The 19370-nt window shown below is 44.4% G+C and overlaps 1 protein-coding gene across 2 annotated transcripts in view; it reads right to left on the bottom strand.

Moving 5' to 3' along the window:
• Positions 1 to 4422, bottom strand: part of CLCN3 (chloride voltage-gated channel 3) — a 106911-nt gene extending 102489 nt beyond the window's left edge. For both annotated transcript variants that reach the window (XM_040418658.1, XM_040418659.1), the window contains exon 1: positions 4248 to 4422. In XM_040418658.1, coding sequence (XP_040274592.1) covers positions 4248 to 4407 — 160 coding nt within the window. In that variant the 5' untranslated portion in view covers positions 4408 to 4422. The remainder of the gene's footprint in view (positions 1 to 4247) is intronic.
• Positions 4423 to 19370: the final 14948 nt, after the last annotated feature.

Genomic DNA, 19370 nt, shown 5'->3' with positions numbered 1-19370 from the left:
GAAATACATAGATTACTCTTACCAGAAATCCGTTTTCCATGAGCCCATGACAGCACCTACATTATTCCCAACCTTTTAAGTGCTTCACTGTATATAGAATTCTTTTCAGTCCTTTGGATCTTGTCACAAACTGAGGAATGGAGAGAGGAGGATCCTTTTAATGATCTGGGAAGTTCCTGTTTCCTGTCCGGATGGGGGAGGATCTCTCACAGGTGCTGTCATGGGCTCATGGAAAGTGGAGTAATATATGTATTTCTCAACAAAGGACATTTATCACACTATAGGTGATAAACATCTGATCCTTAGTGGCCTACAAATAGGGGTCCCAGGCCCCTCAAGACATCACACATGTGCACTGCCACTATTCAGTGACTATGGGGCAGCCATAGAGAGCAGAGTACAGCTCTTTGCTCACCTCGTCCTGTGGATTGGTGTCTGTTGTGCACAACCCCTTTAACTCCTCCACTTCCCAAGATCGCAAAACGAAAAAAAAAAAAAAGAGAAACAAGCACTGTCTAGTATGCCTCTAATTATCACCTTTTTGCCGGGAACAGACGGTAAATAAGGCTACTTTCACACCTGCGTTCGGGGCTCCGCTTGTGAGTTCCGTTTGAAGGCTCTCACAAGCGGCCCCAAACGGATCCGTACAGCCCCAATGCATTCTGAGTGGATGCGGATCCGCTCAGAATGCATCAGTTTGGCACCGTTTGGCCTCCGTTCCGCTCACCAGGCGGACACCCGAACGCAGCTTGCAGCGTTTTCGTGTCCGCCTGGCCGTGCGGAGCCAAACGGATCCGTCCAGACTTACAATGCAAGTCAATGGGGACGGATCCGTTTTACGTTGACACAATATTGGTGCAATTGCAAACGGATCCGTCCCCCATTGACTTTCAATGTAAAGTCAGGAGTCCCTATTAATATACCATCGGATCGGAGTTTTCTCCAATCCGATGGTATATTTTAACTTGAAGCGTCCCTATCACCATGGGAACGCCTCTATGTTAGAATATACCATCGGATTTGAGTTAGATCGTGAAACTCAGATCCGACAGTATATTCTAACACAGAGGCGTTCCCATGGTGATGGGGACGCTTCAAGTTAGAATATACTAAAAGAACTGTGTACATGACTGCCCCCTGCTGCCTGGCAGGTGCTGCCGGGCAGCAGGGGGCAGACCCTCCCCCCTCCCCTGTATTTAACTCATTGGTGGCCAGTGCGGGCCCCCCCCCTCCCTCCCCTGTATTTAACTCATTGGTGGCCAGTGCGGCCGACCCGCCCTCCCTCCCTTCCCTATATTTAACTCATTGGTGGCCAGTGCGGCCGGCTTCCCCCCTCCCCCCCTGTTTTTAACTCATTGGTGGCCAGTGCGGCCGGCCCCCCTCCCTCCCCTATATTTAACTCATTGGTGGCCAGTGCGGCCGGCCCCACCCAAATTAAAATGACCGACCCCCCCCATCATTAGTGGCAGCGGAGAGTTTCGATCGGAGTCCCAGTTTAATCGCTGGGACTCCGATCGGTAACCATGGCAACCAGGACGCTACTGCATTCCTGGCTGCCATGGTTACTTAGCAATTTTAGAAGCATTATACTTACCTGCGATGTCTGTGACCTGCCGGGCGCTCCACCTACTGGTAAGTGACAGGTCTGTGCGGCGCATTGCTTATAGCAGCATTCTGAATACAGAATGCATACTAAAATAGCGCTGGAGGGGTTAAAAAATGGTAAAAGCTTATGTGATGGATCATGTGATGACCGGAGTGACGTCACCACAGGTCCTGTTGCTCCACACAGCTAAGATGAAGACAGAAGGAGATGCCGGCTCCGCGATCAAGTGGATTAAGGTGAGTTAATTTTTTATTTTTATTTTTTTTAACCCCTCCAGCGCTATTTTAGTATGCATTCTGTATTCAGAATGCTATTTCCCCTTATAACCATGTTATAAGGGAAAATAATACAATCTACAGAAAACCGATCCCAAGCCCGAACTTCTGTGAAGAAGTTCGGGTTTGGGTACCAAACATGCGCGATTTTTCTCACGCGAGTGCAAAACGCATTACAATGTTTTGCACTCGCGCGGAAAAATCGCGGGTGTTCCCGCAACGCACCCACACATTTTCCCGCAACGCCCGTCTGAAAGAGGCCTAAAAGGAAAAGTCAGCAGCATTTACAGTAGCAACAAACTGACATTTTGGTAAATGTTATCCACATGCTGTACAAAAAGTACATGTGCAAAATCTGCAGCACGTTAAGTCGAGTTACAAAGTTTCACCACAGATTTCACTGTCTGCAATGTATAATGTCGATTTCACAGCAGAATACAAAGCAAATTCTGCATCAAATCCACATGAAACACAGAACCGTGTGCCCATGCCCTCATGCACGCATTGTCTCAGATACACTGGGTGGCCCAATTTTGGATTAACATGTTTTTTTGCAAGGTAACCAATGGTCTGCGTACAGCCCTGCCTCCTGTGATCACAGGCTTCAGTCAGTTAGGGCAGTGTTTCCCAACCAGTGTGCCTCCAGCAAAACTACAACTCCCAGCATGCCCGCACAGCCAAAAGCTGATAATACTCAGGCCAAACAGTTTTAGTAATCCACGGTTCACTTACCTTTTTATTGCGACTCTATCCCTGTGATAAAGCACACAATGGAAAAACTTCTATGTGCCTAAAGCTGGAGGCATACATAGGTTCAGTATAGGCCCAAAGATTCCTGTGGGTGCCGCATGGTGAACTTCAGCGTGCTGTAGTTATTTATTTTTTCAATTAGTTACATTTTCAGGACAAGGAGTGAGCACATGAGAAAAAGTGATGCACAGCTGCCCCCTTCTGGTGAAAGAACAATATCATTTTTAAAGAACACAAACCCTATTCTATAGATGGCCACAATTAAATTATCCTATTAAAAAAATAAAAAATGTTAGGCCTCATGCATAGAACTGTGTCCACAAATCACTGATCCGCAAAAGGGAGGCACTTGCATTGGAATCTATGATCATTTTACTAGTTTTCTATGGAGCCCTATTACAGGCAAGGGCTCAATAGAATTTATTATGCAGCAGCCTCGTCATTCATAAAGACAGGGGCTGCTGCGTGTCCGGCTCCTCCGATCGCCACATGGGGGAGCCGGAGCAAAGCCGAAAATGCGCACTTTTGGTTTCAGCGCGCTCAGATGCCGTGGTCAGGATTGACCACGGCATCTGAGGGATTAAATGTCCGCAATTGGCATTACTGCTGGTTGTGGACATGAGCCACGGGTGTCTGCTAAAAGAAGCAGACGGCCACCAGCGGCTATGGCGCCCGCAGCAAGCGCCATCTTTAAAAACCTGCAGCGCCGTACATGGTCGTGAAGGGGTTAATGAGTTTGCCTCCAGAATTATTACTCAGACTTTTTTTTATTTTTTTTTTAAGTTGCATTCTTATTCTACTAGCAGGAACTAGGACTAGGACAACTAAAGTATTTTTCCAGACAAAATGTTTTAGGCCCCATGGTCATCTGAATGGACTGACTTCACATATTACCATCATGATAAATTCCCCCCATGGTTCTAGAGACGAAGCAATGATCAATGGGCAGACATTTTGAACTACACCACCCAGCCTCAACACACTGGGGCAGATCTATTAATTGTAGCTAAGATGTAGGCAGTGTAAACTCAGTGGGGGTCATTTACTAACAGTGTTACACCTCTTTTCAGTTGTACTACCTCTGTTTTGCAACTTTTTAAATGCCCATGCAACAATATTTGCTGCGTTTGACATTGGAACGTCGATGGCGGGGGCAGGGCCATTGGCCCAGGCAAATTTACGCCAGAAAAAAATTGCTGAAGAACTACTAACAAAGAAGCACCTATTTTATGATGATTAGGTGCATCTTCAAGCAGCAAAGCCGGCGTAAAAGGAGCTAAAAAGATCTTAATAAATGACCTCCAGAACGTTGAAAATTCACTGCAGTGGCTGGTTCATCCATATACACAGATGTTACATGGCGTTCTGCAGAATATACTCTGTGATCTGCATGGTCCTATAATGAACATTTGCCTCCTGGCTGTGAACAAATGATACAAAAAGGCTGGGTAGCCAAAGCCAGGAACGGATCATAAATGGAGGACACATGTAAAGACTCTTCGACTCTCTATGGATCCTCCATTGAATTTGGCTTCAAAAACTGCATAAAAAATCCTGAATGTCAAACCTGAGCCTTAACATTTACGTCCACATCAAGTTCAATAATGAAGACTCACCCAAAGAGCCGTCACCATCCAACAAGTGGTCATCTTCCAAGGTATGGAAGTCCATCATTCCCCCAGCTCCATCAAGGAGCTCCTCGTCACTGCTTGCACTGGTAATACTGTTGTAGCTGTTGCGGTAGTAACTTCGCTGAAACAACTGTTCAGACTCCATTTAGCTGCTGGACAACCTTAGCAGAAGCAGAAAGCAACTATCAGAAATGACATGACAATACAGCATTTACAATGGAAGATGCAGACAGACAGCAGTTCATACTTCCTCTTTGCAACTTTTTTTTTCATTTTTTTTTTCCAGGGAAATAATAAAAAGTCTATGCAGAAAGGGATATGCAGTGCAGATTTTCTTTTATAACGGCGGATTTCAATCTTTGCCATGCACAGGGTGAAATCTGCAGAATATCTGCTGTGTATTTAATGGCAAATTCTGCCAAATATTGGCAACTGATTATTTTGGTGTTCAGTTTACACCCTGTGTGGACACAGCCTACACATTATCACAATGGGGGTTCTGTGGCGACCAGTAGGTTAGGAGTCAATAGCCAAGATCTAGGCTCAATGGGGGGTATTCATCACACCCTGCATTCCAGATTCTGGCTTCAGAGAGTCGACAATTAGGAGTTTTTCATGTAACTTGCACAACTGTGCTGCTACTTTTTGAATTTTTACACCACTCACTCCAGTTCATAGCAGGGTGGATTTGATTTAAATCACTAGTCAGTAAGGCTTGATTTAAATCATAGTTTTCTACATAAAGACTAATTCTTGCTGGTATAACTTATAATATGCAAGTAGATGAAGATTTTTAGAATACCGTATTTTCCGTCCCATAAGACGCACTTTCTCCCCCCCTTCCCAAAAGTGGGGGGAAAATGCCCCTGCGTCTTATGGGGCGAATGCTGCCATTTTACATCGCAGACTGCGATGTATCAGCTGGAGGGGCCGGTGCAGTCACTGTACTCCGGCCCCGCCGCTCACTCACTTCCTTATTGCCTAAACCTTTTATAATAATAACTTTAATTGAAGTTCCGATCCCCAGCCCCATCTGTACTACTTACTAAATGTCCTGTAGCAGGCAGAGCAGGGCGGGCGGCCGGAACACACTGATGTCACGTGCCTGCGCTGCCTACTTTATGAATAAAAAAATAAAAAACACACGTCTTACCTAGGGTTGTCACGATACCAAAATTTTGACTATTTCGATACCATAAAAAAATATTGCCATACTTGGTACCACGTAAAAAAAATAAAACACCAAAAAAGCCGCGTGCATTCCAGATTTTATGGAACGCCTGGACCATAATAGAACAGTCCTAACCAAATTTTTGTTGGGACAAGGTGACAAAAAAATGGCAAATTGCACGTGTTTTTTTTTTTTTCTGTTACGGCGTTCATCGCATAGGAGATATTTTTAAATATTTTAATAGTTCACACTTTTTTGGGCGTGGCGATATGTAATTTTTTTTATTGTTTATATATTTTATATGTAAAATTGGTCAAGGGGGTGATTTAAACGTAATATTTTTTTTTTAACCTTTTTTTTTTTTACCTTTTATTTAATACCTATTTCCCCCCTTAGGGGCTAGAACCTGGATCTTTTCATCCCCTGTCCTATTCACCTTGATCGAGCTCTATCAGGGTGAATAGGACCTCACACTCTCCCTGCTGCTCTGTGCCTAGTACACACAGCAGCAGGGAGCCGACTATGGCAGCCAGGACTTCAGTAGCGTCCTGGCTGCCATGGTAACCGATCGGAGCCCCAGGCTTACACTGCTGGGGCTCTGATCAGAACTGTCACTGCCACCAATGATAATAGTTGGGGGATGGGGGGTTAGGGGCCGACTGCACCACCAATGATTTTACTTTATAATACTGGGGTTGGGGGGGAGGGCGGTGTTCGGTGCACTGCACCACCAATGAATATCGTTTATGCGGGACCTTTCATTACGATAAAAAATCTAAACTAAGTATACAGACATGTAGAGCGGCGCCCAGGGATCCCCCTGCACTTACTATTATCCCTTACTATTATCCCTGAGAGTTTTTTTTCTCCCAGGCTATGAGCTGAGTGCTGCGATTGGCCAGCACTCCAGCCTGTGCAGTTGAGAAGAACATGGCACGCGCTGACAGCAGCACGTGCCATGTCAGTAATGTGAAAGCGGCAGTCTTGTCGCCATTTAGCAATTCTAGGTCACATTTGCGACTATTTTGGTCGCCATCCCTGTCTGCTGAGTCAAATTCAGTTTTGAGAACTGCAAAAGTAAACCAAGCATCTGTGATAATATCTTGTAGGCAGAGAAACTGCCCAATAATCTTACAAAAACCTCTGGAAGAGCATGACATTGTAAATGGATTAATGGAATTGATTTACCAAAAAATTACACATATACAGCCTTATTCTCATAATTAAAAAAATAAACTTTATTTCATGATGGAATAACCTTTGGATGGTAATATATTTTCCTCAAAAAGCATTTTATATTAAAAAAAATCTGATCAAAAAAATCTTTTTTTTTTTATTTATTTTTTAAAAATCATAGATTTTTATCCACCCTGGTTCATAGGGCTCATGCACAGGAACATATTTTTTGTCCACATCCGATCCACATTTTTATTTATTTTTTTCATTCGGATGCGGACCCATTCGTTTCAATCATGTGCTGTCTGCATCTGTATGTCTGTTCTGCAGCCCCACAAAAATAGAACATGTCCTATTCTTGTAGTTTTTACGGACAAGGATAGGACTGTTTTATAGACAGCAGGACATTCCACAAACTGCACAATGCACACGGCCAGCACCCATATTTGGGGATCTACAATTTGCAGACTGCAAAAACGGCAACGACTGTGTTCATGAACCTTAAGTGGCTGCGGTTAGCTATTAGTAGGGATGAGCGAATTTCATATTTTTAAATTAGTTTTTGGTTCGTGTTGTGGTATTTACTGAATTGCTTATGGATTCCATTACCAGGGACCATAACGCAATTCCATGACGGAATGCATAACGGATCCGTTATGCAGCCCATAGACTTCTATTATGACGGAATGAATAACTAAATGCCTATAAAGTCACTCCGTTATGCATTCCGTCATGGAATTGCGTTATGGTCCGTGGTAACGGAATCCATAAGCAATTCAGTAAATACCAAAACACGAACCAAAAATTAATTTCAAAATATGAAATTTGCTTATCCCTAGCTATTAGGTACACACCAGATTTTATCACTAACAGTTTTAACCTCTTAGTGACCAGACTGCTTTGGACCTTAATGACCATAATAACTTAAAGGGGTTCAGCTCTGAACCCGGACATACCCATAATTTCACCCAGGCAGCCCCCCTGATGTTAGCATCGGAGCATCTCATGCTCCGATGCACTCCCTTGCCCTGCGCTAGATCGCGCAGGGCACGGGCTCTTTTGTTTACAATAACACACTGCCGGGCAGAGGCTTCCGCCCGGCAGTGTGTTCGGTGACGTCACCGGCTCTGATGGGCGGGCTTTAGCGCTACCCTAGCCGTTTTACTGGCTAGGGCAGCGCTAAAGCCCACCCATCAGTTCTGGTGACGTCACCGGGCTTCCTGGCAGCCCCATGGAGAGCCCGGTACGTCACCAGAACTTCTGAAAATGCCTTTGCCCTGCGCAATTTAGCGCAGGACAAAGGAGAGCTACGGAGCATGAATTGCTCCAATGCTCAAGTCAGAGGGGCTGCCTGGGTGAAAATGGAGGTATTTCCGGGTTCAGCTCTGAACCCAGACAACCCCTTTAAAGTTTTCTATCTATGCAGCCATACGAGGGTTTGTTCTTTCTGGGACAAGGTGTAATTTTTAACCCCTTCTACCCCAGGCCAGTTTTCACCCTCCCGCCCAGGCCATTTTTTAAAAATCTGACATATGCCATTTATCTGGTAATAACTTTGGAATGCTTTTACTTATCCAAGCCATTCTAAGACGGCTTTCTCGTGACATATTGTACTTCATGACAGTTATAAATTTGAGTCAATATATTTCCCCTTTATTTATGAAAAAATCCCAAATTTACCCCAAAAATTGCAACTTTCAATTTCTCTGATTTTAAAACAAAGCATTTCAGTTATGAAGTCATTTTCAGGGACTTACATAGTGAAAAAAAAACATAAATCACCCCATTGTAGAAACTACACCCCTCAAGTTAGTCAAAACTGATTTTACAAACTTTGTTAACCCTTTAGGTGTTCCACAAGAATTAAAGGAAAATAAAGATGAAATTTCAAAATGTCACTTTTTTGGCAGTTTCTCCATTTTAATCCATTTTTTTCTGCAACACATCGAGAGTTATCAGCCAAACAAAACTCAATATTTATTACCCTGATTCTGCAGTTTACAGATGTGGTAGTAAACTGATGTATGGGCACGCGGCAGGGCGCAGAAGGAAAGGAACACCATATGGTTTTTGGAGGGCAGATTTTGCTGGACTGGTTTTTAGACACCATGTCACATTTGAAGCCCCCCTGATGCACCCCTACAGTAGAAACTCCCAAAAAGTGACCCCATTCTGGAAATTACGGAATAAAGTAGCAGTTTTATTAGTATTATTTTGGGGTACATATGATTTTTGATCGCTCTATATTACTTTTTTTGTGAGGCAATGTAACAACAAAAAAATGGCTGTCCTGGCAGAGTTTTAATTTTTACAATGTTCATCTGACAGGGTAAATCATGTGCTATTTTTATAGAGCAGGTTGTTACGGACACGACAATACCAAATATGTCTACTTTCTTTGTTTCAGTTTTACATAACGCATTTCTGAAAAAAAATATGTTTTTGTGTCTCCATTTTCTGAACGCCATATTTTTATTTTCTGCCGATCGTCTTGTGCTGGGGCCCGTTTTTTGCAGGAAGAGTTGAAGTTTTTATTGGTACCATTTCTGGGTACATATGATTTTTTGATCATTCAATATAGAGTGGCCTCCTGACTCTGCACCGGCCAGGGCCTTGCGTGCACACAACATCAGCGCGCTGGCTGATGCTGTGTGTGACGTCAGGTCCCTCCCAGTGCATGCTGGGAAGAAGACGCGGTCCGTCTCCTGCGGATTCCATCAGCCAGCCGTGCACCCTGCAGGAAAGGTAAGTATATTAGCAAGGGCCCGAATCTACCGGGGGGTGGGTGAATGGCTATGGCATGGGGATGATGGTGCTGGATGGGGGACATGATAATGGTGGCAAACTGGCAATGGCACGGGGCTGATGGCGCTGGCTGGGGGACATGGATGATTGCAAATGGCAATGGCATGGGGCTGATGGCGCTGGCTGGGGGACATGGATGATTATGGCCATGTAATTTGTATACATACAGAAGAAAATAATATATCTCGATATATCGTTATATCGCACATGCTTCAAATTATATGGCAAAATAGATTTTAGGCCATATTACCCAGCCCTCAAGACGCCCCTTGAGAAAGCGGAGCCAAACGCACGTCAGGGTGCGCTCCCTAGAGGTTTAGGCTCTATCCCCCTACTCTACACTATCACGTATTGATCCGGTATTTGCTGTCATTTGGCTGTATATGGGTTGTAATACATGCAATTGGTTTTTCATGCTATTATTTCTTATACCCTTTTGGCTTATGCAACCTTTGAAGTTTTTAACTGCATTATTTGGAATGGACTTCCTCCTTCGGTTCTTGAGGAGTCCCTTATGCAGGGCTCCAGATGGCGACCAAAATGGTCGCCAATGAGACTTAGAATTTACAAATGGCGACAAGACTTTTTAGTCTTGCCGCCATTTGCGACTAGACCCTTTGCCGCAGCTCTGCAGTTGACTACAGCGGGGGGGCCGCCAATGTTCTTCTCAGCAGCACAGTCGAGAAGGAGTCTCTCCCTCTCCCCTGTGCTGCTGCCGCAGCCACCAATAAGAAGAGAGACGGGAGGAGGAGGGGAGGGAGGGGCTGTTGCCACTGCACCACCAATGAAGATAACTGACCTGTTAATACAAATACAGGAGGCGGGTGCAGGAATTAAATAGCCGGCACCCGACCTCTATGACAGGGAGCTGCGATCCACTGCAGTTAACCCCTCGGGTACTGCACATGAGGAGTTAACTGCAGCGGATCGCAGCTCCCTGTCATAGAGGTCGGGTGCCGGCTATTTGATTCCGGCACCCGCCTCCTGTATTTGTATTAACAGGTCAGTTATCTTCATTGGGGGTGCAGTGCCCCCCCCCCCCCCCCAACACCCTAGTATAATAAACATTGGTGGCGCAGTGCCAATGAGGGTTAAAACATTTTTAAAAAATTCACTCACCTCCTCCAATTGATTGCGTATCTGCCGATCTCCTGTTCTTCCTTCAGGACCTGTCAAAGGACCTGTGGTGATGTCACTGAGCTCATCACATGGTCCATTACCATGGTGATGGACCATGTGATGAGCGCAGTGACGTCACCACAGGTCCTTTTCCTCGCAGATGAAGACAGAAGAGAAGTCGGGCTGCGCGAACAAGTGGATTAAGATGAGTTAAAAAAAAATTTTTAACCACTCCAGCCCTATTTTACTTAGCATTCTGTTTTAAGAATGCTATTATTTTTCCTGTTATAAGGGAAAATAATGACATCTACACAACCTTGAACCCAAACCTGAACTTCAGCGAAGAAGTTCGGGTCTGGGTACCACAGTCAGTTTTTTATCACGCGCGTGCAAAACACATTGCACCCGCGCAATAAAAACTGAACAACGGAACGCAATCGCAGTCAAAACTGACTGCAATTGCCTACCTAATCGCACGGGTTTGCCGCAATGCACCCGGGACGCAACCGGAGCCAAAACGTGACGCCTGTCTGAAAGAGGCCTATATTAAGTTTAGTTCCCCCCTTTCCCAATTTTACATATAAAATATATAAACAATAAATAAATAAACAAATTACATAGCGCTGCGTCCGAAAAGTTCGAACTATTAAATTCTTAAAAAATATCTCCTATGTGGTGAGCGCCTAACAGAAATAAATAAATAAATAAAAACCATGTGATTCTCCATTTTTTAGTCACCTTGTCACGCCAAAAAATAGATTAGGACTGTTCTATTATGGGCTGAACGTTTCATAAAATGCGAAATTCACGCGGCTTGTTTTGGTGGGGGTTTTTTTCCACGTGGTATTGATTATCGCAATACTTTTTTATGGTGACGAAAGCGAATAAAAATGTTGGTATCGAAACAACCTTATGTCGATCTGATTGGCGTAGCATTGTCACGATCCCAAAATTTTGATTCGGTTTCGATTTGGCGACTAAAAATTTAATTTGGCTCCTAAATTTTTCAGTTCAAGAGCCAATGGCTACTAGGTATTTTTTTTTAGTCTGGAGCACTGTTATGTCATTTCATGCACTTTGCTGTTTAGCCATAATGATTATTTCCGAGGGAGAATTTTTTTACCTAGTGTACCTACTGGGGAGCTGCTTATGCGCAGCACTGACTGTATTGCTGCTATATATTCATTCATACCTTCATTTTATTTATATATATATATATATATATATATATATATACATATACACATACACACACACAAAAAGTTCAGTGGCAGCACCGTCAATGGTATAGAAGCGGGTGCAGCTGGCCCAGTGTGGATATAAGCCAATCCAAATAGACAAAAATTACGAAAAGGGCAGCACTCCAGAAAGTAAAAAGTGAAAAAAATTCTTTATTTACCCATATGGGACAAGAGTCGTTTCGGCTCTGTATGTGAGCCTTTCTCATTGAGAAAGTCTCACGTACAGAGCCGAAACGTCGCTTGTCCCATATGAGTAAATAAAGATTTTTTTTCACTTTTTACTTTCTGGAGTGCTGCCCTTTTTCGTAATTTTTATATATATAAATAAAATCACAAATAACGCAGCAGCACAGTCAGACCACGTACACTGGGTGCAACTCCTCACAGAGGTCGGCTTCTCCTCCACGATATGTACTCAACAAATAACGAGGCAGCACTTCCAGCTTTTGGTGACAGGGTAACGACCCCAAAACTTTATAAAGTTTTGGGGTCGTTACCAAGTCACCAAAAGCTGGAAGTGCTGCCTCGTTATTTGTTGAGTGTATATATATATATATATATATATATATATATATATATATATATATATATATATATATATATATATATATACACACATATATACACATACATATGTCTTTTCTGATGTCATTCAATAAAATATGTCATGATTATACATGTGTGTTCTTGGTTTTTTAGTAATATCAAATAATGTGTTTTCTTTTTTATAAAATCAGGGGAAAGGGGCATTTTTTTTACTTGAAGCTTTATTTTTTATTATTAAAAATCACTTTTTTTTTATACTTTATTTCTGTTTCACTCTGGGACTTCAACTTTTGGGGATCTGATCCCCTCTGAAATGCATTACAATACATCTGAATTGTAATGCATTGCCTGTTAGTGTATTACACGGAGTCATACACTAACAGGTTGCCTAGGAGACCAAGCCTGAGGCTTGATCTCATGGGAACCCGTAGAAGGCAGGTCTTCACACCCATTGGGTCCCTGTCACCACGGAGACCCGATGGGATCCCTCACCCGCCGCAAACACTTTCTATGCCGCGGTCAGCGCTGACCGCGGCATAGAAGGGGTTAATCCACCAGCATCGCCTTTTACACCGATGTCGGCAGATACAGGAGGGGCCCGGCTATCAGTGCCCGCCCGATCAGCATGACGTAATAGGGCGTCAAATTGTGGGAAGTCACCTCCCACTATGACATACTATTATGTCATATGTCAGGAAGGGGTTAATGGTGCCATTTTGTCAGGGGTGGAGTGGGAATGTAAAGTGGCCCTGGAAAAAAACTAAAAGTGGCCCCATGTTGTGGGCAGGTCCAAATTGACAGAAAGCAGGGCCAAAACAATTAGGTGGGGCCAGCATTACCATACTGTGACACCTAATAGGACCCCAGAAGAGCTAAATACCACAGTGCAGCACAATATACCGCCCCAGCAGAACCAAATACCACAGTGCAGCACAATATACCGCCCCAGCAGAACCAAATACCACAGTGCAGCACAATATACTGCCCCAGCAGAACCAAATACCACAGTGCAGCACAATATACTGCCCCAGCAGAACCAAATACCACAGTGCAGCACAATATACTGCCCCAGCAGAACCAAATACCACAGTGCAGAACAATATACTGCCCCAGCAGAACCAAATACCACCGTGCAGCACAATATACTGCCCCAACAGAACCAAATACCACAGTGCAGCACAATATACTGCCCCAGCAGAACTGAATACCACAGTGCAGCACAATATACTGCCCCAGCAGCACCAAATACCACAGTGCAGCACAATATACCGCCCCAGCAGCACCAAATACCGCAGTGCAGCACAATATACCGCCCCAGCAGAACCAAATACCACAGTGCAGCACAATATACTGCCCCAGCAGAACCAAATACCACAGTGCAGCACAATATACTGCCCCAGCAGAACCAAATACCACAGTGCAGCACAATATACCGCCCCAGCAGAACCAAATACCACAGTGCAGCACAATATACTGCCCCAGCAGAACCAAATACCACAGTGCAGCACAATATACTGCCCCAGCAGAACCAAATACCACAGTGCAGCACAATATACTGCCCCAGCAGAACCAAATACCACAGTGCAGCACAATATACTGCCCCAACAGAACTGAATACCACAGTGCAGCACAATATACTGCCCCAGCAGAACCAAATACCACAGTGCAGCACAATTTACTGCCCCAGCAGAACCAAATACCACAGTGCAGCACAATTTACTACCCCATCAGAACCAAATACCACAGTGCAGCACAATATACTGCCCCAGCAGAACTGAATACCACAGTGCAGCACAATATACTGCCCCAGCAGCACCAAATACCACAGTGCAGCACAATATACTGCCCCAGCAGCACCAAATACCACAGTGCGGCACAATATACTGCCCCAGCAGCACCAAATACCACAGTGCAGCACAATATACTGCCCCAGCAGCACCAAATACCGCAGTGCAGCACAATATACTGCCCCAGCAGCACCAAATACCACAGTGCAGCACAATATACTGCCCCAGCAGCACCAAATACCACAGTGCGGCACAATATACTGCCCCAGCAGAACCAAATACCACAGTGCAGCACAATATACTGCCCCAGCAGCACCAAATACCGCAGTGCAGCACAATATACTGCCCCAGCAGAACCAAATACCACAGTGCAGCACAATATACTGCCTCAGCAGAACCAAACACCACAGTGCAGCACAATATACTGCCTCAGCAGAACCAAATACCACAGTGAAGCACAATATACTGCCTCAGCAGAATTAAATACTTCCCCAGTAACTCTGTTGTGTCCAGCACCAGCTGCCATGTTCTGTCCTACTCCAGTTACCTCAGGATGACAATACAGTTGAATTCAAGAGTCAGGAGGGGAGCGTTAGATCATTACTTAACCACCTCAGCCCCCAGTGCTTAAACACCCTGAAAGACCAGGCCACTTTTTACACTTCTGACCTACACTACTTTCACCGTTTATTGCTCGGTCATGCAACTTACCACCCAAATGAATTTTACCTCCTTTTCTTCTCACTAATAGAGCTTTCATTTGGTGGTATTTCATTGCTGCTGACATTTTTACTTTTTTTGTTATTAATCGAAATTTAACGATTTTTTTGCAAAAAAATGACATTTTTCACTTTCAGTTGTAAAATTTTGCAAAAAAAACGAGATACATATATAAATTTTGTTCTAAATTTATTGTTCTACATGTCTTTGATAAAAAAAAAATGTTTGGGTAAAAAAAAAAAATGGTTTGGGTAAAAGTTATAGGGTTTACAAACTATGGTACAAAAATGTGAATTTCCGCTTTTTGAAGCAGCTCTGACTTTCTGAGCACCTGTCATGTTTCCTGAGGTTCTACAATGGCCAGACAGTACAAACACCCCACAAATGACCCCATTTCGGAAAGTACACACCCTAAGGTATTCGCTGATGGGCATAGTGAGTTCATAGAACTTTTTTTTTTTTGTCACAGGTTAGCGGAAAATGATGATTTTTTTTTTTTATTTTTTTTTTTCATACAAAGTCTCATATTCCACTAACTTGTGACAAAAAATAAAAAGTTCTATGAACTCACTATGCCCCTCACGAAATACCTTGGGGTGTCTTCTTTCCAAAATGGGGTCACTTGTGGGGTAGTTATACTGCCCTGGCATTCTAGGGGCCCAAATGTGTGGTAAGGAGTTTGAAATCAAATGCTGTAAAAAATGACCTGTGAAATCCGAAAGGTGCTCTTTGGAATATGGGCCCCTTTGCCCACCTAGGCTGCAAAAAAGTGTCACACATCTGGTATCTCCGTACTCAGGAGAAGTTGGGGAATGTGTTTTGGGGTGTCATTTTACATATGGGGTCACATGTGGGGTATTTATACTGCCCTGGCATTCTAGGGGCCCTAAAGCGTGAGAAGAAGTCTGGAATATAAATGTCTAAAAATTTTTACGCATTTGGATTCCGTGAGGGGTATGGTGAGTTCATGTGAGATTTTATTTTTTGACACAAGTTAGTGGAATATGAGACTTTGTAAGAAAAAAAAATAATAATTCCGCTAACTTGGGCCAAAAAAATGTCTGAATGGAGCCTTACAGAGGGTGATCAATGACAGGGGGGTGATCAATGACAGGGGGAGTGATCAATGACAGGGGGAGTGATCAATGACAGGGGGGGTGATCAATGACAGGGGGGGTGATCAATGACAGGGGGGGGGTGATCAATGACAGGGGTGGTGATCAGGGAGTCTATATGGGGTGATAACCACAGTCATTGATCACGCCCCTGTAAGGCTTCATTCAGACGTCCGTATGCGTTTTGCGGATCCGATCCATCTATCAGTGGATCCGTAAAAATCATGCGGACATCTGAATAGAGCTTTACAGGGGGTTGATCAATGACAGGGGTGTAATCAATGACAGGGGGGTGATCAGGGAGTCTATATGGGGTGATCACCACAGTCATTGATCACGCCCCTGTAAGGCTTCATTCAGACGTCCGTATACGTTTTTGCGGATCCGATCCATCTATCAGTGGATCCGTAAAAATCATGCGGACATCTGAATGGAGCTTTACAGGGGGTTGATCAATGACAGGGGTGTAATCAATGACAGGGGGGTGATCAGGGTGTCTATATGGGGTGATAACCACAGTCATTGATCACGCCCCTGTAAGGCTTCATTCAGACGTCTGTATGCGTTTTGCGGATCCGATCCATCTATCAGTGGAGCCGTAAAAATCATGCGGACATCTGAATGGAGCTTTACAGGGGGTTGATCAATGACAGGGGTGTAATCAATGACAGGGGGGTGATCAGGGAGTCTATATGGGGTGATAACCACAGTCATTGATCACGCCCCTGTAAGGCTTCATTCAGATGTCCGTATGCGTTTTGCGGATCCGATCCATCTATCAGTGGATCCGTAAAAATCATGCGGACATCTGAATGGAGCTTTACAGGGGGTTGATCAATGACAGGGGTGTAATCAATGACAGGGGGGTGATCAGGGAGTCTATATGGGGTGATAACCACAGTCATTGATCACGCCCCTGTAAGGCTTCATTCAGACGTCCGTATGCGTTTTGCGGATCCGATCCATCTATCAGTGGATCCGTAAAAATCATGCGGACATCTGAATGGAGCTTTACAGGGGGTTGATCAATGACAGGGGTGTAATCAATGACAGGGGGGTGATCAGGAAGTCTATATGGGGTGATCAGGGGTGATCAGGGGCTAATAAGGGGTTAATAAGTGACGTGGGGGGGTGTAGTGTAGTGTAGTGGTGCTTGGTGCTACTTTACTGAGCTACCTGTGTCCTCTGGTGGTCGATCCAAACAAAGGGGACCACCAGAGGACCAGGTAGCAGGTATATTAGACACTGTTATCAAAACAGCGTCTAATATACCTGTTAGGGGTTAAAAAAAGCGAACGATCGCCGCTGGCAGGCTGGAGATCAACTCTCTTACCTTCCGTTCCTGTGAGCGCGCGCGTTCACAGGAAGTCTCGGCTCGCGCGAGATGACGCGTGACTCTGCGCAGGGCTGCCACCTCCGGAACGCGAATCTGCGTTAGGCGGTCCGGAGGTGGTTAACGGGCTAGCCCCCTTGGCATAGGCTGACAGGGAAGTTTCCCTGTGAGGTCTATGGCCAATCCGCCCTGCATTTTGTGGTACATATAACTTACTGATTAACTTTTAGTGACTCTTTCTGGGAGGAGGGATGGGGAAAAAACATCAAGACCGTCACTGAGTTTCTACGGTATAAATTTTGCAGTGTTCATTATTCAGCATAAATAACATGAGGACTTTACTCTCTGGGTCAATACAATTACAGTGATACCAAATACATACAGGTTTTTTTACTACTACTTTTACACAATTAAAACCTTAAAAAATGTTTATGCATTGCATAGTGCGGGTCGTTACAGACCCAGTGTTGTCATATATGTGGAGATTTGACTTTTTGCTATTTTTTCCATTGAAAAGCATTTTTTCAATGGAAAAAAGGTGTATTTTTTAATTGGAATTTTTTATTTAATAAAATTTTTTGATTGCTTCTAAAATACATTGCAGTGTTCATGCAGCGCAATGTATTTTACTGTCCGTGCTATAATGACATCCACCAGAGAGGCGCAGCCTGCTAGGACACGGTGGAGGCAGACCTGGGGCTTTCATTAGGCCACAGCCTGCATGCACCGACATTGGCACCCCACAATCTTATTTGAGGGGTGACAATAAAAGACAAAGGGAGCTCTACGCTGCATGGGAGACCTGTGCAGCGCCTAGACTGGGCCGCCATAAACTGGGCCCCTTAGTGACCACTGTAAAAAGGAGTATTGGTGGTCACTAAGGGGTTAAAAAGTCACACAAAAAAAAGTCGCAAGGTCACTGCAATAAGGGGGGGTGGGGGTGTATAAAACTGCAGCAGCATTTGCAGACAAAAGCGTAAAGATGCATTAAAGAGGTTGTCTCACCTCAGACACTGGAGGGCATATTGGTATGATGTCTGATAGGTGCTGGTCCCACCTCGGGACCCACACCTAACTTTAGAACGCAGCCCACAAAGTGGAGGAGGAGACTCTCCACAGGTTCAGGAATTATCTGTCCAATCCATTCAGTATGGGTCATACTACCCAGACCCATGGATGATATGTACAGGGTGTTAATCCCATCTCAACATGCTCCAAGATCTGCAGGAAAACCAATACAAATCACCATACGTACCATGCAGTCTACTGGAGGTCACAATACCGGCTGCTCTTCTCCGCAGCACGAGAACACAGATAAGTGCTTCCAAGTGAATGAAAGCTGTAATCCAGCCTCATGATTTGTGCTGGGCACGTGCTTCACATCATGTGAGCACACAGTGATTTGCAGACAAACTACATCCATTTATAAAACTTGGTGACTGACCGTGAATGTAAAGGAATGCACTTACATGAGCTAAATTTATAGACAACGGCTTAGGGTACTTTCACACTAGCGTTTTTCTTTTCCGGCATAGAGTTCCGTCACAGGGGCTCTATACCGGAAAAGAACTGATCAGGCATATTCCCATGTATTCTGAATGGAGAGTAATCCGTTCAGGATGCATCAGGATGTCTTCAGCTCAGTCATTTTGACTGATCAGGCCAAAGAGAAAACCGTATCATGCTACGGTTTTATCTCCGGCATGAAAAACTGAAGACTTGCCTGAATGCCTGATCCGGTATTTTTCCCCATAGGAATGTATCAGTGCCGGATCTGGCATTCAAAATACCGGAATGCCGGATCCGTCCTTCCGATCTACGCATGCGCAGACCGGTAAAAATATGAAAAAAGATATAAGACATTACAAGCGGAGAGATGGATCCGTTCTTGCAATGCATTTGTGAGACGGATCCGCATCCGGATGCGTCTCACAAATGCTTTCAGTCACATCCAAATTGGCGGATCCGGAGGGCAGTTCCGACGACGGAACTGCTTGCCGGATCACACTGCCGCAGTGTGAAAATAGCCTTAAACAGCAATTCCCTGAACATTACTGGCATTAACTCCCATGGCGACCCCTTAACAAGCTGAATT

The sequence above is a fragment of the Bufo bufo genome, chromosome 2 (genome assembly GCF_905171765.1).
Source record: "Bufo bufo chromosome 2, aBufBuf1.1, whole genome shotgun sequence".
Classification (NCBI taxonomy): domain Eukaryota; kingdom Metazoa; phylum Chordata; class Amphibia; order Anura; family Bufonidae; genus Bufo; species Bufo bufo.
Note: the sequence above shows the minus strand (reverse complement) of the source record. Positions and strands in the feature narration are given on the sequence as shown.